Genomic DNA, 27,440 nt, shown 5'->3' with positions numbered 1-27,440 from the left:
AGGAAGAGAAGGAGGGAAGGGGAAGATAGGGGAAGGGAGGAAGGAAGGAAGCAGGGAGGGAAGGAGAGACTGAGGAAGGGAGTGAGAGTTCTTCGGCTGGGCTCTGAGCCCGTCCCCTTCTTCCTCTCGGTCTGGGACTCAGCCAGAGCTCTTGGGCTGGTCCGCTTCTCCCTCTTCGTCTGGGACTCAGCCAGAGCTCTTGGGCTGGGCTCTGAGCTGGTCCGCTTCTCCCTCTTCGTCTGGGACTCAGCCAGAGCTCTTGGGCTGGGCTCTGAGCCGGTCCGCTTCTCCCTTGCGCCCCCGATGCCCAGCTAGAGGCTCGATGGAGGCGTCGTCGGCGTCGGCGCCGGAGGGGAACCCTCGCTCGGCGGTGGAGAAGCTCTCGGAGGCGGTGGGCCAGCGGACGAAGGCGCTGAGCAGCGCCTTGCAGGAGTCCCACCGCCAGCGCCGCCTCCTGATGGTCATCGTCTGCGTGGCGCTGCTGCTGGACAACATGCTCTACATGGTCATCGTCCCCATCATCCCCGACTACATCGCCGCCATGGGCACCCACCCCCAGGCCGCCCAGTCCCAAAGCGGCGCCGGCAATGGGAGCAACGCGAGCAAGCCCTTGCTGCTGCGGCCCCGCTACCCGGCCGAGAACGAGGACATCAAGATCGGGGTGCTCTTCGCCTCCAAAGCCATCCTGCAGCTGCTGGTCAACCCTCTGAGCGGCACCTTCATCGACCGCGTGGGCTACGCCATCCCGCTCCTCATCGGCTTGGCCGTCATGTTCCTCTCCACGCTCATCTTCGCCTTCGCGGAGAACTACGGCACCCTCTTCGCCGCCCGCAGCCTCCAAGGCTTGGGCTCGGCCTTCGCGGACACGTCGGGCATCGCGCTCATCGCCGACAAGTACCCCGAGGAGTCCGAGCGCAACCGGGCCCTGGGCATCGCCTTGGCCTTCATCTCCTTCGGCAGCTTGGTGGCGCCCCCTTTCGGCGGCATCCTGTACCAGTTCGCGGGCAAGCGCATGCCCTTCTTAGTCCTCGCGGTCATCTCTCTCATGGACGGGGTCCTCCTGTTGCTGACTATCAAACCCTTCTCGGACAGAGCCCGAGAAAACATGCCCGTGGGCACCCCGATCCACAGGCTCATGGTGGACCCTTACATCGCCGTCGTCGCCGGGGCCTTGACCACTTGCAACATCCCTTTGGCCTTTCTCGAGCCCACCATTGCCAACTGGATGAAAAAAACCATGGACGCCAACGAGTGGGAGATGGGCCTGACATGGCTGCCGGCGTTCTTCCCACACGTGTTGGGCGTCTATATTACCGTCAAGCTGGCCGACAAGTATCCGCACTTGCAGTGGTTCTATGGCGCTTTAGGGCTCGCCATCATCGGCGCCAGTTCTTGCATGGTGTCCGCCTGCCGCAGCTTCGCCCAGCTCATGTTCCCGCTGTGTGGCATCTGTTTCGGCATCGCCTTAGTGGACACGGCTCTCCTGCCCACTTTGGCCTTCCTAGTCGACGTGCGCTACGTCTCGGTCTACGGCAGCGTCTACGCCATCGCGGACATCTCCTACTCGGTGGCCTACGCCCTGGGCCCCATCGTAGCCGGGGAGATCGTCCACTCCTTTGGTTTTGTGCAACTCAACTTAGGCATGGGCCTGGCCAACGTGCTCTACGCCCCGGTGCTCCTTGTTCTCCGGAACATTTGTCTGATGAAGCCCTCCCACTCTGAGAGGAACATCCTCCTGGACGAGGAGCCCAAAGGACTCTATGACACCATCAAAATGGAGGAGCGTAAAAGCAAGGGCAGGAAGGCCCAGCCTGCAGCGGGGCTGGAAGGGAACAGCCTAGACTCTTGCCAGAGAGACTTCCGAGGAGTTTCAGAAGACGACTCTTCGGACTATGACTATACTTAGGGATGGAAAGCATTTCGGCCTGTTGTCTTCATGTCCCAATGTGCCAATATTCTACACTTTTGTCTTGATGTGATGATGGCTTCCTCCTGACTGTTCTTCTCTCTCTTTTCCTCTTTCTCTCTAAAGGTATAACATGAAAAATGCACTTCTTTAGATGGGAGGAGGTTGAAAAAGGGGGAGTGGGCACACCCAGGCGCACCCAATTCCTTTCTCTGAGTCTCTTGTGCCAAGAGGTTGTCTTGCAGTGTTGTATGTGAATTTTCGGCTGATTCCACAACTGAAATGTTGGACCAGTCCCGAATCTAGCATTCCCGGCTGTAAGGAAGCCCCCTTCTACGTTGCCATATAATCCAGATTATCAAAGCGGATAATCTGGATTGTATATGGCAGTGTAAAGGTAAAGGTATAAATCCAAAATAGTCCAGAACCTTTAGCAGGAAAGCAGATCCATTAGTACATAGAAAACTAGGTAAACAAGAGACCAAATAGCAGGAACTCCCAGGCAAAAACGTAAATCTTGGCAATAGCTTGATACATGAAATATGGAACCAGCATGGAAGAAAGACGTTGACTCGACTGAAATATGAGTCTCCCATGAATCAATATAAACCCTTTCCAAGAGTCGAAATTGACAGGAGAGCATTCTTTCTCACTCCCCCCTAGATAAGGTAAAGGTTTCCCCTGAGGTTAAGTCCAGTCATGTCTGACTCTGGGGGTTGGTGCTCATCTCCATTTCTAAGCCGAAGAGCCGGCGTTGTCCATAGACACCTCCAAGGTCATGTGGCCGGCATGACTGCATGGAGCGCCGTTACCTTCCCACCGGAGCAGTACCTATTGATCTACTCACATTGGCATGTTTTCGAACTGCTAGGTTGGCAGAAGCTGGGGCTAACAGCGGGCGCTCATTCCGCTCCCGGGATTTGAACCTGGGACCTTTTGGTCCGCAAGTTCAGCAGCTCAGCGCTTTAACATACTGTACCACCAGTGGCCCCCTATATGGCAGTGTAGAAGGGGTCAAAATCGGGTGATGTCCCTTCTTGACTTTGTTTACAGCCGGTCATGCTGCTCTTAAATGTTGGACCAGTTCTGAATCTTGCATTTCCGATTGTAAGGATTGGGGAAGTCCCTTTCTATACTCTTCTTCTCGCTCTCTCTTTCTCTCTCTTCCTTTCTCTCTCTCTCTAAAGGTATAAAGGTAAAGGTTTCCCCTGAGGTTAAGTCCAGTCATGTCTGACTCTGGGGGTTGGTGCTCATCTCCATTTCTAAGCCGAAGAGCCGGCGGTGTCCGTAGACACCCGGCAGGCATGACTGCATGGAGCGCCCTTAAAGGACCCTCATCAAATAAAAGATGCACTTCTTTAGACAGGAGGAGGTTGAAAGAAGGGAAGGAGGCACACCCAGATGCACCCAATTCCCTTCTCTGAGTCTCTTGTGCCGAAGGATTGTCTTGCAGTGTTGTCTGTGACTTTTCAACTGGTTCCACAACATAAATATTGGACCAGTTCTGAATCTAGCATTCCCAGCTGTAAGGAAGGCCCCTTCTACACTGTTTTTCTGTCTCTCTTTCTTCATATTTCTCTCTAAAGGTATAAAGGATCCTCTTAAAATGAAAATGCACTTATTTAGATGAAGGAAGTTGAAAAAGGAGTGGGCACACCCACACACCCAATTCCTTCTTCGATTCTCTTGTGCCAAGGGATTGTCTTGCAGTGTTGTGTGTGACTTTTCGGCTGGTTCCACAACATAAATGTTGGACCAGTTCTGAATCTAGCATTCCCGACTGTAAGGAAAACCCCTTCTACACTGCCATGTAATCCGGATCATCAAAGGGGATAATCTGGAATTGCATATGGCAAAGTAAAAGGGGACGAAATAAGGTGAAGTTCCTGCTTGATTTTGTTTACAGCCAGTCATGCTGCTCTTGGAAGATGTTGACAAATGCATTGAGTTTTCTTCCCTGTGCTTTGTTATAGTATCCTGGAGAACTAAACCTGCGAATGGGATCCATTAGAAAAAAAATGTAGTTCCAGGTTTAGGCTGGATCTACACTACCATATAATCCAGTTCAAAGCAGATAATCAGGATTTTTATGGCAGTGTAAACCCCTTCTACATTGTCATATAAAATCCAGGTTATCTGTTTGAACTGGATTATATGGCAGTGTAAACTCATATAGTCCAGTTCAAAGCAGAGAATGTGGATTATCTGTTTTGATAATCAGAATTATATGGCAGTGTAGAAGGGGCCATAGATAGGGTCTTAGTCATGCTCCCAGCAAGTTCTATGACCTCAGTTGAACTTAATGACCAGCCTAATGCAGTCATAATGCCGGCCACATGACCTTGGAGGTGTCTACGGACAACGCCGGCTCTTCGGCTTAGAAACGGAGATGGGCACCAACCTCCAGAGTCAGACATGACTGGACTTAACGTCAGGGGAAAACTTTGTCTTTACCTAAGGCTGGATCTATGTCTGCCCTATATCCCAGAAAATGATCCCAGATTGTCTGTTTATCCCAGATTATCTAGCAGTGTAGACTCATATTATCCAGTTCGCAGCAGATAATCTCAGATCAGATCCTAGGATAAGGAAGTGTAAACCCAGCTTAACTGAAGCTATGAGTTTCAGCATGTTTACCTGAAGCATGACTAAGTCTGGATCCCATCCAGTGTGTGTCAGAGCCATGAAAGGAAGCTCTCTCTCTGGAACTTAGATCTGTGATTTACATTTCCTCAGAAATATAAATCTTCAGCAGGTAGTGCAGTTTATGAATCAGCCTGTTGTGTCTGAATCTCCTTCTCTGTGTCTTTTTTAAAGCCAGAACCAAAACACTGTCCTATGTTTGAAAGCAAAAGAGGGGAGGGAAGTTGCAAAAAAAAAAAAAAAAAGCCAAATCCAGGGACTTCATACATATTGTAGATGCATAGATAGCAACCTCCCCTGGAAACTTTTCCATCCGTTCATGCCAGGAACCGAGGGCACATCATATGATTTCTCCTCCAAGGTTCAAAAAAAAAAAAGGAAGAAAGGAAGTATGAAAAGTAATCTGTAATCATTTTTTTATAAACTCTTCTGTCGTGCTGCTATTCTGGTCATTGCAATATACCGTGCCATGTTTAAGTCTGACCTTGCTACACCGGTGTGAGACTGAATAAATGACATGTGGGGGAATGTGCTGGTCGTCTTCCATTGTTTGCATGTCTGAATTGGGGCTTCCTGCCCTGTATGTCTGCTCAGGAGCAAGATCCAAGCAATAGAGGAGGCTTACTACTAATAGGTATGTGTGGTCATGATTACTTATTATTATCATTTATTATTATTATTATTATTATTATTATTATTATTATTATTATTATTATTACTGTGTTGTTGAAGGCTTTCATGGCCGGAATCACTGGGTTGATGTAAGTTTTCCGGACTGTGTAGCCATGTTCCAGAAGCATTCTCTCCTGACGTTTCTCCCACATCTATGGTAGGCATCCTCAGAGGTTGTGGCGTCTGTTGGAAACTAGTCAAGTGGGGTTTATATATCTGTGGAATGGCTTCTTACAATTGAATGGTGCCGAGTGAAACACCCTGAAAACGTAGCTCTGTGAGTTGCTCTTAAGAGATAGATAGATAGATACAGTAGAGTCTCACTTATCCAACATAAACGGGCCAACAGAACGTTGGATAAGCCAATATTTTGGATAATAAGGAGAGATTAAGAAAAAACCTATTAGGTTATGACTTTACAAATTAAGCACCAAAACATCATGTTATACAACAAATTTAACAGAAAAAGTAGTTCAATAGGCAGTAATGCTATGTAGTAATTACTGTATTTATGAATTTAGCACCAAAATATCACAATGCATTGAAAACATTGACTACAAAAATGCATTGGATAATCCAGAACGTTGGATAAGTGAGACTCTACTGTATATATATCTGTGGGATGTTCAGGGTGGGAGAAAAAACTCTTGTCTGTTTCAGACCGCAAGGCTATTCAATGCTAATCAAGGTGGCCAATTGCAACATTCACACTTGCCTCCAACAGACAAAGAGTTCTTTCTCCCACCCTGGACCATTCACAGATATATAAACCCAACTTGTCTAGTTTCCAACAGACCTCACAACCTCTGAGGATGCCTGCTATAGATGTGGGCAAATAGTCAGGAGGGATGGCTTGGAAAAAATCTAGTTTCCATTTCTGAGCTCAGTCCTCAACAAATACACCTGAGAAGTGGCTTCCAATTGCCAATAAACACACCAATACTTATTACAGAAGGAATCATATAATGGCATTCTTTGCATGCTTTGGGTGGGATCCCTGGTTGAAAGGTTAGCGGTTAGAAAGGGGAACTGTCAGCTCCAGCTTCTCATACAGGGACAAGAGAGAAGCCTCCCACAAGGATGGTAAAACATCAAAACATTTAACATCTCCTGGGTAACGTCCTTGCAGACAGCCAATTCTCTCACACCAGAAGCTACTTGAAGTTTCTCAAGTTGCTCCTGACACGGCAGAGCGCCCTTGGGGTAGATAAATTCACAGCTCTGGTCCGACTTACATTCCTGCCAGAATTGACATCCTTTCTGTGTCAAAAGACTCGGGTAAATGCGTAGGATCCGAGCCCACGCCTCTTGAAAAGCCTCATTCGGGAGAAAACCGATCCAATCTGGAAGCAAAGAGCTGAGTCGGGTTTGTTTTACAGCCAGATTTCAGTGATGCCGAATGGTTAGAAGGAACCTATTCCAACCCAGTCCTGGCAGAGAGCAAATAAATAGTATTTGGAAGTGAAGTTGGGCGCAATGGGAATTTCGCAAGGAGCACATTTTAGTGGAGGTTTTTTTCGTATTGAGAAACTGCAGGTCGCTTCTGGTCTGAGAGAATTGGCCGTCTGCAAGGAGGCTGACTAGGGGACCCCGGATGTCTCACCATCCTGTGGGGGGCTTTTATGTCCCCATATGGAAAGCTAGCGCTGACAGACGAAAGCTCACCCCCCACACACACACACCTTTCGGTCAGCAGTCCTACCGGCACAAGGGTTTAACCCATTGCTCCATGGAGACTCAATATGGCAATTGAGTCCCAACGGAAGTGTATATATGTCCCTTGGTATCCGCTGGGGTTTGGTTCCAGGACCCCTGTGGATATCGAATACCGAAACCCATGGAAATTCCCCAAATGTTAGTCCATTATCTGGGTATATTATGTAACCTGCTGATTCAAAAAAAATGGCACCAGTTTTCCTCCATCCGCTCTAGTTTTTGAATTACAGAACATATATGCCATTACAGAACAATACTTAGAAAACAGAGGAATTCCGGACATGAATCAATCAGGGCCAGCTAACACCTCCCAACAAAGGATCCCCCCAGGCAAGAAGCAGCCAGGCTTTGAAGCAGTAAGGCCATCAAGGTGGCCAATTGGAACATTTACACCTGCCTCAAAGAGACAAGAGTTCTTTCTCCCACCCTGGACATTATTCCACACAGATATAAACCCCACTTGCCTAGTTTCCAACAGACCTCACAACCTCTGAGGATGCCTGCCATAGATGCGGGCGAAATGTCAGGAGAGAATGCTTCTGGAACATGGCGAGACAGCGACCATATATGCCGTGTCCCAGTCGCCCATAGAGAGCAGTGAAAACCATATCTAAGAAACTAGAGCTGATGTGGTAAATTATCCAAGGCAATTTTCTTAATCAGTGCACCAAATAACCCTAAAAACCAAGACACCAAAAATATATTTTTATTTGTTGGGCTGTGAATGATACAGTAAAATGGTGCCCCTTGACTTAAATTAAATTAAATTGAATTAAATTAAATTTATTATTTTATTATTATTTAATGGGGGATATTTTCAAGCCGCGGTTGATTGAATCCGTGGATATGGAGGGGCAACTCTGCTAAGAAGGCAATCCAATTTCACATTCGGGTGTCACTTTCGGGTTTTTTTTTTCACCTGAAAAAATTGAGAATATTCTCCTCTCTTCTCCATAACTTTGGCGGTCTGTGATGTGGTGGGAAATCAGGGATACCTCCCAGTTTTCTATCATTTGGGACAGATCTCCTTCCCCAGAAAAAGCGCCCAAAAGAGGCTTTTCCAAAGGAAGAAATGGCACCAACGAAATAGCCCTTCCCGTCGACTTCTTTCAGGCACTAGGAAATAATTCGTCAAACGGAGGTCCTTCTTAAACCCCTCCAAAGCTGAAGCCGGACCCAGATTTACTCACGTGTAAATCCTAGGCAACTCACTACACCCCACTGGCCCGGATTATGAGTTTTGGAAGCAGTGTAGACTCATATAATCCAGTTCAAAGCAGATCATGTCGATTATATGCTTTGATAATCTGGACACATTTCCTCTCTGAGGCTCCTTGGACACTGCCATATGAAATCCGGATTATCTGCTTTGAACTGGATTATATGGCAGTGTAGACTCACATAATCCAGCTCAAGGCAGACCATGTCGATTATCCTCTTTGATCATCTGGACACATTTCCTCTCTGAGGCCCCTTCTACACTGCCATGTGAAATCCGGATTATCTGCTTTGAACCGGATTATATGGCAGTGTAGACTCACATAATCTAGCTCAAGGTAGCTCATGTGGGTTATCCTCTTTGATCATCTGGACACATTTCCTCTCTGAGGCTCCTTCTACACTGCAATAAAAAATCCATGTCCTCTGCTTTGAACCGGATTATATGGCAGTGTAGACTCACATAATACAGTTCAAGGCAGATCATGTCGATTATATGCTTTCATAATCTGGAAACATTTCCTCTCTGAGGCCCCTTCTACACTGCCATATGAAATCTGGATTATCTGCTTTGAAACGGATTATATAGCAGTGTAGACTCACATAATCCAGTTCAAGCCAGATCATGTGAATGATCTGCTTCGATAATCTGGGTCATATGGCAGTGTAGAAGGATTTGACGACTCTTTATCCTCTCCTGATTCCGGATTTAACAGATCTTGTGCAGCCCAACACTTGGCCCAGGCCTGAGCAAGGCTGCATCTACATTGTAGAACGAATGCAGATGAGCACCACTCTTAGGGACCTTCCACAAAATCATATAACCCAGAATATCAAAGCAGAAAATCCCACAATATCTTCTTTGAACTGGGTCCACACTGCCATATAATCCAAAGCAGAAAATGTGGAGTTTTATTCAGAGGTGTGGAAGGGGCTATGGAATCCTGAGTCCTAGGCTGGATCTACATTGCCACGTAATCCAGATTATCAAAGCACGTGAGGATTATGTGAGTCTACACTGTCATATAATTCAGTTCAAGGCAGATAATCTGGATATTATATGGCAATGTAGTTGGGGCCTTAGTTTAGGGAGGCACCTGCCGCTTGGTCAGAGGAGCCACTCACAACTCTAGTGATTCCATAACATTGGGCCCTGTCAACTAAAGTGGTGTTTGTTAACTAAATTCTACAGCCGTTTTGAGTCCCCTTCGGGGGAGATCATGGAATCACATTGGAAGAGTCCTCGTGGGCCATCCAGTCCAACCTCCTGCCAAAAAGCAGAAAAATCGCATTCAAAGCACCCCGACAGATGGCCATCCAGCCTCTGCATAAAACTCTCCAAAGAAGGAGACTCCACCACACCCCAGGTATAAATAAATATAATGCTGCTACTACTACTAATACTAATACTACTACTAATAATAATAATAACAATAGTATAAAGATGTACCCTACGTCTCCCTGTAGCAACTCCCACCACCCCAGATGTTCACTGTAGATCAGGTCATCATCACCATCTATATGAGAACTATTGTCTGCAGGAGGCAGGTGTAATGTTGCAGTTGGCCAGCTTGATTAGCCTTGCAGCTTCAAAGCCTGTCTGCTTCCTGCCTGGGGGATCTTTTGTTGGGAGGTGTTAGCTAATCCCAGACATGTAGCCCCCCCCCCCCGAAATTCTCAGAATGGTCCGCGAGAAGACCTTACATTTATTATTTAAACTGTTATGTTTATTCATATCATGATCTGATCATCATGCTCAATATATCCCAGATGCATGGGTGTATTGGGATAACGATACAAAAGGTTTGCTAGGGTATATCCTCTCTCACTCAGACTCAGCCCCCCCCCCCCCCCAATCAAAATCCTGGCTATGGGCCTGGCTGGTCCTGATTGTTTCCTGTTTCCTGTATCATCATCATCATCATCATCATTTAATTACTTATTAATCGCCCTCCATCCAAGATGCTCTAGGCGATTTACAAGCTAAATTGTAAAGGATAAAAATGCATACATACAAATATTGATAAAATGAACATAGACCAAAAGCTCTAGTAAAAAGCCAGGTCTTAAATGCTTAGGGTAAAAGGCCCTAACTCAGGCATAAAGCATAAAGATGCCCCCTCATAGAGATCTCTCTCTCTCTCTTTCTCTCTCTCTCTCCATGTGGGAGAGGGGAACGGCATCCAATGAGAGCCGGGAAGCATCTTTATACAGGAAACAGGAAACAATCAGGGCCAGCTAACACCTCCCAACAAAGGATTCCCCCAGGCAGGAAGCAGCCAGGCTTTGAAGTTGCAAGGCTAATCAAGCTGGCCAACTGCAACGTTCACACCTGCCTCCTGCAGGCAAGAATTCTTTCTCCCACACCTTCCACAGATATATAAACCCCACTTGCCCAGTTTCCAACAGACCTCACAACCTCTTGAGGATGCCTGCCATAGATGTGGGCGGAACGTCAGGAGAGAGTGCTTCTGGATCATGGCCATACAGCAATGGGAGGGGAGAACTGATTCCAGTGAGAGTCGGGAAGCGTTTCTATCCAAGATTGGTTGGAAAGGGTGAAGTGAAATATCACAATTCCTGGGTGAAACTATGAACAGGGGGACAGGAAAGTGGGGAGCAGGGAGATGGTTTGTTTTTGTTTTTCGTGTCAGGAGCAACTTGAGTTGCTTCTGGAGAGAATTGGTCGTCTGCAAGGACGTTGCCCAAGGGAAGCCAGGATGTGTTGTCGAAGGCTTTCATGGCCGGGATCACAGGGTTGTTGTATGTCTTTCGGGCTGTGTGGCCATGTTCCAGAAGTAAGGTTTTCATGGCCGGGATCACAGGGTTGTTGTATGTCTTTCGGGCTGTGTGGCCATGTTCCAGAAGTATTCTCTCCTGACGTTTCGCCCACATCTATGGCAGGCACCTCACAACCTCTGAGGATGCCTGCCATAGATGTGGGCGAAACGTCAGGAGAGAATACTTCTGGAACATGGCCACACAGCCCGAAAGACATACAACAACCCTGGACGCCAGGATGTTTTGATGTTTTGCCATCCTTGTGGGAGGCTTCTCTCATGTCCCGGCATGGAGCTGGAGCTGATAGAGGGAGCTCATCCACACTCTCCCCGGTAGGATTCGAACCTGGCAGCTTTCAGGTCAGCAACCCAACCTTCAAGTCACTTAGTCCACTACGCCAACTGGGGGCTTAGCAGGGAGGTGGGGCAAGGGGTCTCCTCCCCAGTCTTTCTGCCCGGATTCACCGAGGGCGAAGAAAGAGAAGGTGGAGAAGCCCTCCTTGAAACCCTTCCAACTCCTTTCCTTGGAAAGTGGCTTGGTTTAGAGCCCCCCCCCCCTCCCTGATGGCTCAGGAAACTCACAAGAGGCGCTCGGACTGCTTCTGAGAGTCCTGAGAGTTGGGAAATTGTCTGGCTTTGGGTCTGGACTTGAAACGCCCTCTCCATCCATCCCTTTCCCTGGACCAGTCCCGTCCCGATTGGAGGCTTGGAGGAGGAGGAGTTCCCACTCGCCAAGCCCTGGGAAACGAAGAGGTGTGGGGAGGGGGAAGCTTGGGGCGGTCCGAATGCGGGTTTGGGGGGAGGGAGAAGTGGCCAGAAGCAGCCTCGCTCAGGGAGCCCTGCTCGCCCTGCCTCCTTCCCTTGAATCCCTTCCTGCTTTCTCTCTCTCTGTGGTCTCTCTCCCTTCGGAAGCCAACTCCGCTCCTGCCGAGTCGCGCCAGGTAAGGCTCTTGGGCAAGGGATGCTTTCCCCTTGGAAAACCTTAGGAGGGGGTTTTGACAAAGGAGTCTTTCCCCCACTCTGTTCTCCCTTTGAATGGTTTCAAAACCCCTCCAGGTTCTTGGGAGCTCTGAAAACCCTGAGCGCGTCTCTCGACTTTCGACAATAGGATGCCTTCTCTTATGGATCAGGAACCTGTAGCTTGGCTGTACGGGGGGTGGGGGTGGGGGGGGGGTGTTGTTTCCGGACTGGTTAGTAACTTTCCCCCCATCCCTAACCTTTCCTTCAAATACACAATCCATAGAGAAATGTAAGTCGTTTTTTAAGAAGTAACGGGATCCGAAGAAGTTCGTTTCCCCTGCCCCGTATTAAATCGGAGAGATCTGAAGGCGGAATCCGTTTCAAACCCCGTTCTTTGGATCCTTCTTCGGGACTGCAATAAATACAGTAGAGTCTCGCTTATCCAACGTTCTGGATTATCCAACGCATTTTTGTAGTCAATGTTTTCAATGTATTGTGATATTTTGGTGCTAAATTCATAAATACAGTAATTACTACATAGCATTAATGTGTAATGAACTACTTTTTCTGTCAAATTTGTTGTATAACATGATGTTTTGGTGCTTAATTTGTAAAATCATAACCTATTTTGATGTTTAATAGGCTTTTTCTTAATCTCTCCTTGTTATTCAACATATTCGCTTATCCAACGTTCTGCCGGCCCGTTTATGTTGGATAAGTGAGACTCTGCTGTACAACTGACTAACCACACTGCCCCTTCGCTGATATCAGGGGGACAGCTACACTGCCATATGAAATCCAGATCATCTGCTTTGAACTGGATTATATGGCAGTGTAGACTCATATAATCCATTTCAAAGCAGATCATGTGGATTATCTGCTTTGATCATCTGGATTATATGGCAGTGTAGAAGGGTTTGACCACTGTGTTGCAAAAGGTTTTCATGGCCGGAATCACTGGGCTGCTGTGAGTTTTCCGGGATGTATGGCCATGTTCCGGAAGCATCCTCTCCTGACGTTTCACCCACATCTATGGCAGACATCCTCAGAGGTTGTGAGGTCTGTTGGAAACTAGGCAAGGGGGGTTTATATATCTGTGGAAAGTCCAGGTTGGGAAAAATAACTCTTGTCTGTTTGAGGCAGGTGTGAATGTTTCAATTGGCCACCTTGATTAGTATTGAATGGCCCGGCTTCAAAGCCTGGCTGCTTCCTACCTGGGGGAATCCTTTGTTGGGAGGTGTTAGCTGGCCCTGGTTGTTTCATGTCTGGAATTCCCCTGTTTTCTGAGTGTTGTTCTTTATTTACTGTCATGATTTTAGAGTTTTTTTTAAAAAAAAAAACAACTGGTAGCCAGATTTTGTTTATTTTCATGTTTTTCTCCTTTTTGTTGAGATTGTCCACATGGTTGTGGATTTCAATGGCTTCTCTGTTAGTTTGACATGGTGGTTGTTATCGTGGTCCAGCATTTCTCTGTTCTCAAATAATATCCTGTGTCCAGCTTGGCTCATCAAGTGCTCTGCTATGGCTGACTTCTCTGATTGAATTAGTCTGTAGTGCCTTTCGTGTGTGTTCCTTTATTCGTATTTGGACAATGCTGTGTTTGCAGGAAGTAGCCAAGCTTTGAAGCTGAAAGGCTATTTAATGTTAGTCAAGGTGTTGAGCTGCAATATTCACACTTGCCTCAAACAGACAAGAGTTCTTTCTCCCACCGTGGACATTATTCCACAGATATATAAACCCCATTTGCCTAATTGCCAACAGACCTCACAATCTCTGAGGATGCCTGCCATAGATGTGGGTGAAAAGTCAGGAGAGCATGCTTCTGGAACATGACCACACAGTCCGGAAAACTCACAGCAACGCAGTGATTCCGGCCATGAAAGCCTTCGACAACTTTATTTATATTCCACTCTATACACTGCCATATGAAATCCACATCATTTGCTTTGAACTGGATTATATGGTAGTGTAGACTCATATAATCCAGTTTGAAGCAGATAATGTGGATTATCTGCTTTGATGACCTGTTTCATGTGGCAGTGTAGAAGGGTTTTACCACTTTATCCTTTCCTGACTCCGGATTTAACAGATCCTGGCAGCCCAACACTTGGCTCAGCCCTGAGCAAGGCTGCATCTACACTGGAGAAGGAATGCAGTTGGGCACCACTCTGAATGCTGTGGAATCATAGAATCGTAGAGTTGGAAAAGTCCTCACGGGCCATCCAGTCCAACCCCCTGCAAGAAGCAGGAAAATCTCATTCAAAGCACCCCCGACAGATGGCCATCTAGCCTCTGCTTAAAGTTGTACGCTGAGTTGTAGGCTGGATCTACACTGCCACATAATCCAGATGATCAAAGATAATCAAAGCAGACAGTCTGGACCTTCTGCTTTGATAATCTGGAGTATATGGCAGTGAATCCCTTGGGGAGAGAAGACAGATTATTAAATAAAGATTATTATTATTATTATTATTATTATTATTATTATTATTATTATTATTATTATATTATTATTACTGAGATTTCCAAGCGATTGTACCTTGAAAAATGACTTTTTGTTGCCTCCTTGGCACCAGCCTCCTTCCAAGTTGTCCCAAGAAGGTCCTGCTTTCCAGATCTGATAGCTATGGTTCTTGCTTCAGGAAGAGGCAACATAGTTTTCTCCTCTTCCTTCCCTTCAATTGCTTTAGATTTATCCTCTTTCAGCATTCAGACTACATCCTTCTATGGCCCCTTCTACACTGCCATGTAATTCAGATTATCAAAGCAAAAATCCACATAATCAGCTTTGAACCTATGAGTCTACACTGCCATATAATCCAGTTCAAATAAGATAATCTATGTTTTATGTGGCAGTGTAGAAGGGGCCTCAGAGATGGGCAAATGGGGATGGGGGAGAGAGGGTGTTGCCTTCTCTGAAATCATTATGTCTGTGTCAAGTTGAAGGGAACTGTCCAAGGTGCTGAACCTCTTTAAAGCTCCCTTGCCTTGGGCGCTGCAGCTGCTTTCTCCTACTGCCCTTCTTTCTTTCAGATCTTCCTTTCCAAAAGAGGAATGCTCATCTATTACCTCTCATCTTGGGAGGGGGGCATAAGCAAAGTTGAGGGATGATAGAGCAAACCAATTCCTTTCCTTCAAAATGGACAGAGAGAGCAAAGCAACTCTGGGATGTTTACTGGGAGCAGGTTCTTTGCTCTCCAAGAGGAGCATTCCTTGGGAAATGGAGGAAACTAGGACCATTGCAAATCCTATTCCTGAATAGTGTCTTCCATCTTTGTTGTTGCTACTATAGGCTTTTCAAACTGGCTCCAACCCTAGCGTAATGTGTCCTTGGCAACATTTGCTCCAAAGAGGTTTGTCACTGCCTTCCTCTGAGACTTAAAGAATGTGGATTCCGTGACTGAGGTGGGACTTAAAACCAGGTCTAGTCCAACATTAAAATATAACAAAAACAACAACAACAACAACAACAACAACAATGTTGTTGAAGGCTTTCATGGCCAGAATCACTGGGTTGCTGTGAGTTTGCCGGGCTGTCAGGCCATGTTCCAGAAGCATTCTCTCCTGACGCTTCACCCACATCTATGGCAGACATCCTCAGAGGTTGTAAGATCTGCTGGAAACTAGGCAAGTGAGGTTTATACTGTATATATGTGGAATCAGAAGAAACAATACAAATAATACAATACAAATAATTGCTGTGAGTTTTCCGGGCTGTATGGCCTTGTTCCAGAAGCATTCTCTCCTGACTATTCGCCCACATCTATAGCAGGCATCCTCAGAGGTTGTAAGATCTGCTGGAAACTAGGCAAGTAGGGTTTATCTATCTGTGGAATGTCCAGGGTGGAAGAAAGAACTCTTGTCTGCTTGAGGCAAGTATGAATGTTGCAACTGGCCAGCTTGATTGGCACTGAAAGGCCTTGCAGCTTCAAAGCCTGGCTGCTTCCTGCCTGGGGGAATCCTTTCTTGGGAAGTGTTAGCTGGCCCTGATTGATTTATGTCTGGAATTCTTCAATTTTCTCTGTGTTGTTCTTTCTTTACTGTCCTGATTTTAGAGCTTTTTAATATTGGTAGCCAGATTTTGTTCTTTTTCATGGTTTTCTCCTTTTTGTTGAAATTGTCCACATGTTTGTGGATTTAGTGCTCGCCCTATCTTCCCAATGGGACACACGGTGGCTTACAACAAAATAAAACACAGTGGCAAACATTCAATGCCGAGGATAACATATAAAAAAATCTAAAACAAACTCAATAAAATTATAAACAACTTAAATAAACAAGACACAATACATTCCACAAATTTACAACATATTAAATCCTTTAAAACTCTTAAAACTTGACTAACATTATTGGAGTGAAGATGTTATACAGCAGTTTAATGAAGATAGATGTTCAACAACTAGGCAGGGATGTATATACAAAGTGTAATTATATACAACTTATATACTGCAGTACCTTGGCTTCCTTTTTATAGATAGAAGAATGTCATATATTGCATATTTAATTATTTGTCTCTTTAGCATTGCAGCACATACAATATTTACATGAGGGGACAGTTCGGAATAAGAGGAAGGAAGGAAGAAAAGAAGACAGATGATGATAGATAGATGGATTAATAGATTGATAGATCCTGCCATAGCACCTTGCAGTTGTTCTCTCAGTCGTCTTCTTCACTGCCATATAAAATCCAGATTATATGCTTTGAACGGGATTATATGGCAATGTAGATTCATATAATCCAGTTCAAATCAGATAATCTGTATTATGAGTCTAGAAGGGGCCTGAATCCAGAAGGGGCCTGAAAGGGCCTTTACCAGACTAAGTTGACACAGGGAATTGACAAAAGACAACACATTTCATTAAGTGACTCGAAGCCCTGGATCTGGTTTCAGCTTATGTTATTGGGACAGTTTTGGCTATTGTAGCCTAGTCATCATATGCAAGAGGCTTCCCCTCTTGTCATTTCTCATACACTTCTTGCAAAATGATGCTTATCATCAAAAGTGATGTTCCCAACTACTTTCACAGTTCAATCCATGTGATTTGTGTGTGTGTGTGGGGGGGGGGGGGGGATATTGGAAACTTCTCCAATTTCAGGTGTGTGGAGAAGAATGGTGATTCAGTAATGGAAATGCACCCCACACATGTCCAAGGCACTTTTTTGTTGTTACAAGCCTTCAAGTTGATTCTGTCATAATACAAACCTATCTTGATGAGATTTATTTAGAGGAGATTTGCCATTCCCTTCCTCTGGGGCTGAGAGAGTGTGTCTTGCCCAAGATCATCCAGTGAGTTTATCACCCGATGAGTCTTTATTTGGTGAAAGGAATTGGAACCCAAGCATCCCAGAGTCCTAGTCCAGTACTCAAGCTACTTTCCTATATTTGTGCCATTCAAAGGCATTATAATCTTTTTTATTGGTGCTTTGCCTGAAAACAGGGATCGAGTGTCCCTTGGTGCTTTCTGCCTAAAATCAGGCATTTTGTAAATAGTTAATTATGTATCAGAGAATTGCTTGTATAACACATCTTGAGTTCCACCAACACATTGCAATATTAATTCTCTTTTTCATTATATTTTAATTTCTTCTTCCTGGTGAAGGAAAGCAAAGAAGATGTTCAAATGTCCATGACTCTGGCCAGTGTCCACAGGCCCATGAATATAGACTGGGCCTTTGCCATGCCTTTTGTGTGCAGTACATACTTTGTTTCAGTCCACCTGTCCCCTGAACATCTGAACAAACCCTTTCAAACCTTTTTACCTCCAATGTCCCACGCACATAGTTGTTCTCTATATGCAGTCAAATAAAAGAATACAAGAAGATGACATAAGAAGACATGAATCACTAGAAACGCCAATAATGTTTGCAAAAGTGAAAAGCAATAGGAAAGAACATCCCAATATGGATACTCAAGACCATGAGTCTGCAAGATTTGACAGGGAGACTGATGATAGGGTGGCCTGGAGATCTCTCATTCATGCAGTTACCATAAGATGAAGTCAACTTGAAGGCAGTTAACAACATAAGTAAAGGTAAAGGTTTCCCCTGACATTAAGTCCAGTCATGTCTGACTCTGAGGGTTGGTGCTCATCTCCATTTCTAAGCCGAAGAGCTGGCGTTGTCCATAGACACCTCCAAGGTCATGTGGCCAGCATGACTGCATGGAGTGCTGTTACCTTCCCGCCAGACATTGGCATGTTTTCGAACTGCTAGGTTGGTAGAAGCTAGAGCTAACAGTGGGCGCTCACTCCGCTCCCGGGATTTGAACCTGTGACCTTTCAGTCTGCAATTTCAGCAGCTCAGTGCTTTAACACACTTTATGGTTCTACTTTAGCTGGTTAATTAACATGACATTCTGGTGGCTTTAGTGCAGTGGTTCTCAACCTGTGGGTCTCCAGGTGTTTTGGCCTACAACTCCCAGAAATCCCAGCCAGTTTACCAGCTGTTAGGATTTCTGGGAGTTGAAGGCCAAAACATCGGGGGACCCACAGCTTGAGAACCACTGCTTTAGTGCCATTGTAAATCCTAATTTAATAACACACCAATACAAGATCTATTCCTGTGGCCTCTCCAAATTTGTACTACCAAAACTACCTCTCCAAAACCCATTTCTCCCATTTTCCCAAGATTGTCATTTAAGCACTTAAACACTTACTGGGTTTAGTTTTTCCCAACGTTTTCCAAATGCACATTTTCCCAATTGCATTTTATAGTCTGAAATCTATTGGTCATTATCAATTAGTGTTGGTTTATAAAATCAATGAGATTTTACATATGTGTTTTATCATTCAAAAATAATACAACGGGTTTACTCCAGTTGGCACTACCAATACAATTCAGGCCTCTGTGTTCAACTGCACTCTTTACAAAAGAAACTCCCCCCACAACAACCCGCTGTTATTTGTTTTGGATATTATGTGTTTGCATTTTGGTTATAGTTTATGAGCAATATGAAAATAAAACTTATCTATTTATCAGAAATGACAGTGGGATGTATGTTGTACACACCCTAGATAACAATTTCTCTTGTATGCTATCATTGACACTCTGATAAACAAATACTTTTCATCCCCAGACACTGTTTCCTGCTAAGGATATTTGACTTTTCAGAAGATTGTAATGGGATCCATTATGAACCACAAACCCAAAGTTTAAGGGCTAGAGTGTAAAACCAGAATCCTTGGGTCCACATCTGTCTATTGGTCATTCTGTGTCATCCTCTGAACTCACCCAATTTTCTCCCCAGGTTAGATAAACAGCTGGACTACAGGAAAGAAAAATTCGTGTCCTGTTATGTGGAGAGGAGGTATTTAGCTTGAAAAACTTGACTTTGGACTACAACACCCAGAATCCTCCAACCACTATAGCTAGTGGACATATTGACTGGAGGATCCCAAGAGATATAGCAAAAAGTAACGTTTCCAGGCTCTAGGAAAGAGTGTATTTGCATTTGTGTAGACCCAAGTTTTGCACAAAAAAGCAGTGCATCTCATGCTTAGAGCTGCACTGCACTGCTAAATCTTGCCAATGGTTTTCCTTGAAGATTTTTTTTCAAGAAAAGGCCTTAAAAGTAAAATGAGCGGGTCATATATTAAATTGGTCACCTCACCATTGGGTAAACTAACCTTCTCCAATTAATGCTTGGTCAATGAAAACTGATCAGTGGGGAACTATTTTGTATATGTAACTAAATAATTAAGGCACCATAACTCTAGTTTTGTGAAGTCAGCGCAAACTAATCATCCTGTTTCATTGGTCAACATTCTCTAACATAGTTTCCTCCTCTGAGCCATTATTTCTTCATTATTCTGGCGATACTAAGAAAAGGGGAGGATGAGTTTTTCATTAAAATATTGTATTGACGCTGTACAAAAGGGCCTGCCATATGGATAACCAAGTGAATCACAAGGGAATCACAAGGTTATTTCTGATGTGGCGTCTATGGAAATTGAGTGTCAGTATGGAAAGAGCCATGATGCCTGCAAAACCTGTATTATTATTTGTAAGACTATGCAATATCAACCATGTCATTATTTGTAAGACTATACAATACCAAACCTTTTCCTATGAACTCATCTTTCAAATACTGAACAAGACAATTTTCTTTAAATACACTACTGCTGTCTACTTCTTCCTAGCATTAGATAAAAAAACCTTATGAAACCCATAGGGTCGACTTAAGCTAGCAGGCAACTTGAAGGCACATGCATGTACATTACATGATAAATAGGTAAATGTGCAGATAGAAACACATCTACACAACTCTTTTAAACTGAATGTATAGAAACTTATTTTCCCTTCTCTTTAAATGAATTATTTGCTTAGTGGTTTTGTTTTTAATATCAATATGTTACTGATTTTTAAACATACTTTCATGGCAGCCCTATGAATTGGTTTTCTTTATTCAGAGGAGGTTTGTCATTGCTTTCTTCTTAGGCCAAGAGAATGTGACTTGAGTCAAGTAGTTGGTTTCAATGGCTGAGCAAGGTTTTGAACTCCCCTCTCATAGGCCCCTTCTACACTGCCATATAATCCAGGTTATAAGTGCCAATAATGCACACGATCTGCTTTGCACTGGATGATATGAGTTTACACTGCCATATAATCCAGTTCAAAGCAGATAATCTTGATTTTATATGGCAATGTAGAAGGGGCCCTAGAATCCTAATTTTATACTTTAAAAACTTCACTGCATGATCTCAACCTAGGTTTAATTCAGCATCATCTTTCCCAACCACACTGCTTCCTCAGTTATAGTACCTTGTCCCATAAATTCTCTATTTCTAATGATATTGTAGATCCGCAGCGTGTAAATACCTTGCAAGTTCTACCTTTAGCATAATATGGGGACAGATGGCAAGGACCCCAGGGTCAATGTTGCTGAAAGAAAAGGAAATCAAGTGCAAGCAACTGTGATATCAAGGGAACAACTACCGAGCTGTCTGCATTTATACACATGCACATCATTTTGGGCCAATGGATGAGGACTGAGGAAAGATGCCAAGTTAATAGAAATCCAACAGCTCAAGTTACAAAATGGAGGTGTTTCTAAAGGTATGTTTTTTTCCATCAATAGGGAAATATGCCTTATATGCTCTTCTGAGCCATTTCCAAGAGCTTTTTCATATTGAAAAGTTGTGAAATGTTGGATAAATCTTGTTCTGCTTCATATAATAAGGGAGAGCCCATGGATGGCCTGAGGTGGAGCACAAGCACTTCCCAACATGCCTGCTTCTTCTAACAGCCTCATCACACTAGAGGAGTGGTTCCCAACTTTTTCTTTTTCTTTTTTGACAGGGCCCACTTGAACAGGAACCACTTTGACAGGGATCACTTTGACCAAGGACCACTCTCCAAAATTAGTACCAAAAGGGTTACAAATCAGTTTTTGGTCAACTTTACATTTGGTTTGGTTATTTGGGGTGCTAATTCAGAAAATTGCATTGGATAGACCACATCAGCTCTAGTTTCCAAAACAGAACATATGCCATCCAGTCACCATCTTCTCGCCCACAGAAAACCATATTTAACAATCTAGACCTGATGTGGTCTATCCAATCCAGCGGTCAGCTCTGCGGAAAGGGGCAGAAATAAAATAAAATAAAATAAAATAAAATAATTAAAGAGGAAGGAGATATGTGGATCGGATTTTCATTCTCCTGGCCCATGTTGAGAACCACTGCACTAGAGTAACAATCCACTTTAAATCTGGTTTCTGCCTCCTGCGAAATTCTGGGGTTTGTAGTTTGGTGAGGCCCAGGACCTGTCTAGCTGAGCTGTTTAAAGCCCTCTCCCTAAAGTGGATTTAAAGTGGATCCAAGCTCTAGTGTGATGAGATAAATCTGCTTCACTGAAGTTGTAGGGTGGTCTTCTGGATCTTTTAAACTATTAGTCACCTCTACAGGGAGAATGGTGGGATACATGTTGATGTGGGTGTTAGCCGGGTGGAAGGAACCCCTTTCCAACTTACACTGTCCCCAGTGCACACATATCCATGTATGTGAATATACACATACACAAATAGACTATTTCCTGCAAACATAGGAGAGCCCCTGTTATTTTTCAAAGAAACTGGTTTTCATCTTCACTTTAGAGAAGGCCCACTAACCAAAAAGAATATGGACACATTATTTATTTGAATTATTTTTGAATTTTATATTTGTCTCCCATTCGGAACTAAAAGCAACATCAATGAGATTCTACTTTACTGTCTAAACCAGTAATTTTAGCTTAGCTACAATTCACATTTCAAATATTCACCTGTGGATTTTTTTATTAAAAGGATGACATGAACAAATAGATCCTACTAGAAGTAAAATGGGGTGAAAATTGGAGATCTAGACCAGGGGTTCTCAAACTGTGCTCCGAGAAGCACTTGGGGCTCCATGGGGGATAGTGACTGACTCTGCAACACCATGCTGCTTTCTGCCTCCTCCTTTCTTCCTCCTAAGAAATGCAAGGAAATTAAAGTTTTAAGCTGCTGGAAACAGCAGGAGCAGAATCCTCCCAGGGCACAGATCCTTTCTCTCCCACCTCCCTCATGGCCCAAACATTTTTTCCTTGCCACACAGACCCCGCCCCTGCTTTCTTTGCTTCCAAAACAATGGGTTCTCAAGTTCAGAGGGTGCTTTGATTGTCCTTTTCTCCTGCATGGCAGAAGGGGGTTGGGCTAGATGGCCTCTAGGGTCTTCCTCTGAAATACTGTTACATTTATGTTGGTTAAAATTGTTCTTCATTTTAAATATTGTATTGTTCTTTCATTCCTTTTCTTTTTGCACTGTGTAAATTAGTTCACACAAACACTCTCCATCCATTGGCCACTGACCTGGGCCATGCTTGATATATATACATTATATATAATATACAGTAGAGTCTCACTTATCCAACATAAACGGGCCGGCAGAACGTTGGATAAGCAAATATGCTGGATAATAAGGAGGGATTAAGGAAAAGCCTATTAAACATCAAATTAGGTTATGATTTTACAAATTAAGCACCAAAACATCCTGTTATACAACAAATTTGACAGAAAAGTAGTTCAATACACAGTAATGCTATGTATTAATTACTGTATTTACTAATTTAGCACCAAAATATCACAATGTATTGAAAACATTGACTACAAAAATGCGTTGGATAATCCAGAACATTGGATAAGCGAGTGTTGGATAAGTGAGACTCTACTGTAATATATAATATATAAACATTTATTGGGGTGCAATGAGAAAGTTTTGCTTCAAAAAGGGTTCAGTTGCTGAAAAAGTTTGAGAACCGCTGGTCTAGACAATCCTAACCTGATGAACATTCTCTTGGATGCCATTTTAATCAACGCAATAATTAGAGAGCTATTAATCATCCAATATTCCCATTCTTGCTATTTGTGTTCTTGCTAACCATATTCTTAAAACTGAATGTAAGTGTACATGTGTTTGAACTGATTTAGCAGTCAAAAGAGAGGTTATTAAAAATCTCTGAGCGTCCATAGGAATTAATATGTAGGAGGTGATTTCCCCCAGACTGTGCACACCACAAATAACAATTCCTGCTGTTCTGTACCTTCACCTCAACCCCCAGTTACAGTGATCCTATTCTAGGCTTTCCTCTGGAAGCTTTTTCATAGGTGATTACCAGAGGCCTTCTTGTAAACCTGAGAGAGCACAATCTGCCCAATGATACCTGGTGGGTTTCCATGGCAGATAGGGGATATGAACCCTGGTCTCCCAGAGTCTTGTTACAGCCAAACCATCGTGCTGGTTAAATCAATGGGGTTTCTTCCCACACATCTGTACCTTAAATAGGACTCACTGTCCAATACAATGTTGCATTCCTGCTCGATTAATTAACAGTTCCACCCCTGTGTGCAGTGATGACTGATGTTTCCTGGATCTAGTTAAATGGAAAGTGGAATCATTAGTAGCAAAGTGAAAAGGTTCCAAGCTATTTCAATCTATGTGTTGTCGAAGGCTTTCATGGCCGGGATCACAGGGTTGTTGTATGTCTTTTGGGCTATGTGACCATGTTCCAGAAGTATTCTCTCCTGACGTTTCGCCCACATCTATGGCAGGCATCCTCAGAGGTTGTGAGGATGCCTGCTATAGATGTGGGCGAAACGTCAGGAGAGAATACTTCTGGAACATGGTCACACAGCCTGAAAGACATACAACAACCCTATTTCAATCTATTTCACTATCAAAAGTCCTTAATACACCTTGTACAACTCTACTAATCAGAATGGTGTGTGGCGGGTTCAGTGAATGGTGTTCCATTGAACCAGGCAGTAGGACCACTATGCATATTTACTCAGAAGTAATTCCTGCTTGCTCCCAGCTGAGTGTTCACAGTCTTCTAGCCCAGACCTGTTCAGCTCCAATCACAGGTTACTTGAAGTGCCAAAGAAGAAAAACACCTCTCCCTAATAAATGTCTTCTCCCTGAGAAGGGCAGTTAATTTAATTCAAAGAATCAGGTAAAGTTCAGATCAATCTCTCCTGTCTGTAGTGGAAGGCATCCCTTGGTCCTCCTCGGCTGCATATCCTAGCTGTTGCTTTGAAGGACAGTAAAAGCCACAGGATCCCTCTAATGTTGTTTTCCTCTTCATGAAGCAAATGGCAAGAATAGGGCCTTGCGCATGTGCAGCCAGGCTCATCAAAACATCTGGCATTCCTTTGATTCCTAATGTCTCCCTGCTCTAAATTATTGGGGGTGAGTTGTGCTCATTCAGCAGAATGACATCTCCCTGTTTTGCAACATGAAATACTTGAGAAAGAAGATGGCATTTGACATTTAGACTGAAGATGTCAGATGGAACAATTATACCAGGATTGATATCAGCTGACTTTTTTCTTTCTTTCTTTCTTTTTTGCAGAAGTTTTGGGCTCAACTAAGCATTTGTCTGCATCATCTAACCTGCTTTCTCCTTGTTGCTTCTGCCCATTTGCTTGATTTATTCCATTTAGCCCAACATAATCCTACAGATTCTCAAATAACATAAAGTATCTTATTCTTGTAATATTTAAATATCCAAGTTATGGAATCCAAGTTAAGAAATAGGGAATGGACCGGTGTGGATATATGGAAAAGAGAATTACTGTATATACTCGAGTATAAGCCTAGTTTTTCATCCCTTTTTTAGGGCTGAAAAAGCTCTCTTCGGCTTATACTCGAGTGAGGGTCCTGACTAGCTTCTATTCAGGTCAGCTTATACTTGAGTATATAGGTATTCAGAGTTGGACAGTCTTATCTTATTAAAGTCTTATTATTATCTTAAATTTCAGTTTTATATAAATATTCAAAAACATTTAATGTACTGATGCCTCAAATAATGCAATTTTATTAATATCTATTTTTATTTTTGAATTTGACCCGTAGCTGCTGCATTTCCCACCCTCATCTTATACTCGAGTCAATAAGTTTTCCCAGTTTTTGTGGTTAAATTAGGTGCCTCAGTTTATATTCGGGTCGGCTTATACTCGAGTATATACGGTAGGTGATAACTTCCAGCCAGGTTCCAGATGTTATACAGACCTTTGAAAGGATCCTGAGAGTGAATTCATATTGGGTTTTTTAGTTCAGACCTTTAAGAGGCTAACCAAGTTACTCAAAACAAATTCAGCATCTTGGATAATGTTTTTAAAGTGTGAAATCTGGAACAGATTCACTACCTTACTGACGAGGGCTACCACCCACCACTAAATGGTAAATTTCCTGTCCGGACATCCTTCGGTCTATTTAAAATGCATAGGGATGCATCTGTACTTTAGAATTAATGCTGTTTGACACCACTTTAACTGCCACAGCTAAATACTACAGAATACTGGGAGTTGAAGTCTGGTGCGGCACCAGCACTCTGGCAGAGAGCTAAAGTCCTTCTAAAACTATAATATATGATAATACTTTATTTATATTTGGCTCTATCTCCCCGAGGGGACTCAGAGCAAATTACAAGTACATATGTGACAAACATTCAGTTGACAAGACAGACAGTACATAAACAGAGGCAAGGCTTCCCTCTTTTTCATCTCCAGCGTCTGGAGAATGTGCTTGATTCGGCCATGGGAAGGTGCTGTTGTTCCATTATTCCACACCAAGGAGTTTATCGTCCATGGATGCTTTCCAGATTGAAACATCGGCATGTTTTTTCCAGCTGCGCCTTTTACCTCCCCGCCAAAGGGATACCTATTTATCTACTCACATTGCTGTTTTCAAACTGCTAGGTAGGCAGAAGCTAGGCTGGTGGCAAGAGCTCACCCTGCCTGTGGCTTGAACAGACAACCTTCCAATCGAGAAGATCTTCTATAGCTGTTGGTTTAACCCGTTTTGCTACCTAAAACGACAACACTCACAATCTCATAGCACTGAACTATGGCAGTTAAAGTGGTGTCAAGTGGCATTAATTCACAGTGGAGATGCATCCTTTCCTAAAGTATGCAAACCAAGGAAACCGTTATAGTGAAATATGAGGAAAAGGTGGTTAAGTCAAGTAGCAACTGGCAGACTTGATAATGTGATGTGAGGGACTTTTTATTAATAGAATTGCGATCCCATACTGCTCAGCTTCCAGCTTACTTTGTGCATTTAAAAAAAATGTTTGCATAAAGGATAATGGATATCAGGGGAAAAAAACTGTAGGAGTGGATTGGAGCTGTTACTTGATGCATTAACCTTTCACCTTATTATATCCGTTTTCACATCCTGAGCAAATGGCTGATTAAAATGTGTTTGCTAGGGCTGCATTTCTCCACCTTCGAATAATGAGCTCCATGGCAAAAGTAACCACACATTATTCATTTGAGAGCAATTAGGAAATTCTGATTCTGCGCTCCAGCTCTCTCTTTATACAAATGTGCATTCTGTGGGATCCTGATGTTTCCCGAGAACTGAATGGTGCTTGTGGCATCACTAGTTAGAACATGCAACACATGTTCCTCTCATTTCACTAATTCATTCACCGTTTGTTCATTTTACTTCTTTTTCAAGTTCTGAAAACTGTGTTGTTACAATAACTCAAGTACAGGCACTCTAATACTATCCTCACAACAATCAAGAGGAGAGAGAGAGTTCAACCATATTTTCCTTTTCCTCATATAATTGGAGGTGGACTCAGTTGACAATGGATGTAGCTCAGGTCAGGTGTGGGAACTGTAGTTTTTGTCAGTTCTGCTTCTTATCATTCATGGCAAGAAATGAACAGCTGCAGGTTTGCCCAATTCCTGTGCCTGCCATAAGGATGAGCATACACATAAGTGTAGGTGGCTAGTAACAGCAACATACTCAAAGCAATAGTAGTTGTTGCATTACGTGTAACATAGCACTGAGCATAGGAGCCCCTGGTGGCACAGCGGATTAAACCACTGAGTTGCAGAACTTGCTGATAGAAAGGTCAGAGATTTGAATATGGGGAGCGGGGTGAGCTCCCACTGTTAGACCCAGCTTCGGCCAACCTAGCAGTTTGAAAACATGCAAAACATGCAATAGGTACCGCTCCGGCGGGAAGGTAATGGCACTCCATGCCATCATGCCAGCCACATGACCTTGGAGGTGTCTAC

The 27,440-nt window shown here is 43.7% G+C and overlaps 2 protein-coding genes and 1 long non-coding RNA gene across 5 annotated transcripts in view; 2 read left to right on the top strand and 1 right to left on the bottom strand.

Annotated features, from left to right (window-relative positions):
* LOC134297659 (uncharacterized) overlaps positions 1-27,440 on the bottom strand; it is a 63,642-nt gene that overhangs the window by 13,843 nt on the left and 22,359 nt on the right. Inside the window, exons 4-5 of one of the 2 annotated variants that reach the window (XR_010004481.1) lie at positions 23,686-23,782; positions 22,064-22,342 (exon numbers count right to left, since the gene is read on the bottom strand). The exons of the other annotated variant lie outside the window; for it this stretch is intronic. This is a non-coding gene — a long non-coding RNA (uncharacterized LOC134297659). Of the gene's footprint in view, positions 1-22,063; positions 22,343-23,685; positions 23,783-27,440 lie in introns of those variants that run through there. 2 annotated transcript variants of the gene reach the window in all.
* Positions 310-5,077, top strand: slc18a3 (solute carrier family 18 member A3). Its single transcript, XM_062975802.1, has one exon. The coding sequence runs from the start codon at positions 323-325 to the stop codon at positions 1,904-1,906; it is 1,584 nt and encodes a 527-aa protein (XP_062831872.1). The 5' UTR covers positions 310-322; the 3' UTR covers positions 1,907-5,077.
* The window catches only part of chat (choline O-acetyltransferase), a 93,227-nt gene continuing 77,506 nt past the window's right edge, over positions 11,720-27,440 (top strand). For both annotated transcript variants that reach the window (XM_062975809.1, XM_003223257.3), the window contains exon 1: positions 11,720-11,876. The gene's annotated coding sequence lies outside the window, so the exon portion shown is untranslated. The remainder of the gene's footprint in view (positions 11,877-27,440) is intronic.

Source organism: Anolis carolinensis, chromosome 3 (genome assembly GCF_035594765.1).
Source record: "Anolis carolinensis isolate JA03-04 chromosome 3, rAnoCar3.1.pri, whole genome shotgun sequence".
Classification (NCBI taxonomy): Eukaryota; Metazoa; Chordata; class Lepidosauria; order Squamata; family Dactyloidae; genus Anolis; species Anolis carolinensis.
The sequence above is the reverse complement of the archived record's forward strand: the minus strand, read 5'-3'. Positions and strand labels throughout refer to the sequence as shown.

Bases quoted from the DNA above. Each gene is read 5' to 3' on its own strand.
- slc18a3 (XM_062975802.1), top strand. From the start codon at position 323: ATGGAGGCGTCGTCGGCGTCGGCGCCGGAGGGGAACCCTCGCTCGGCG.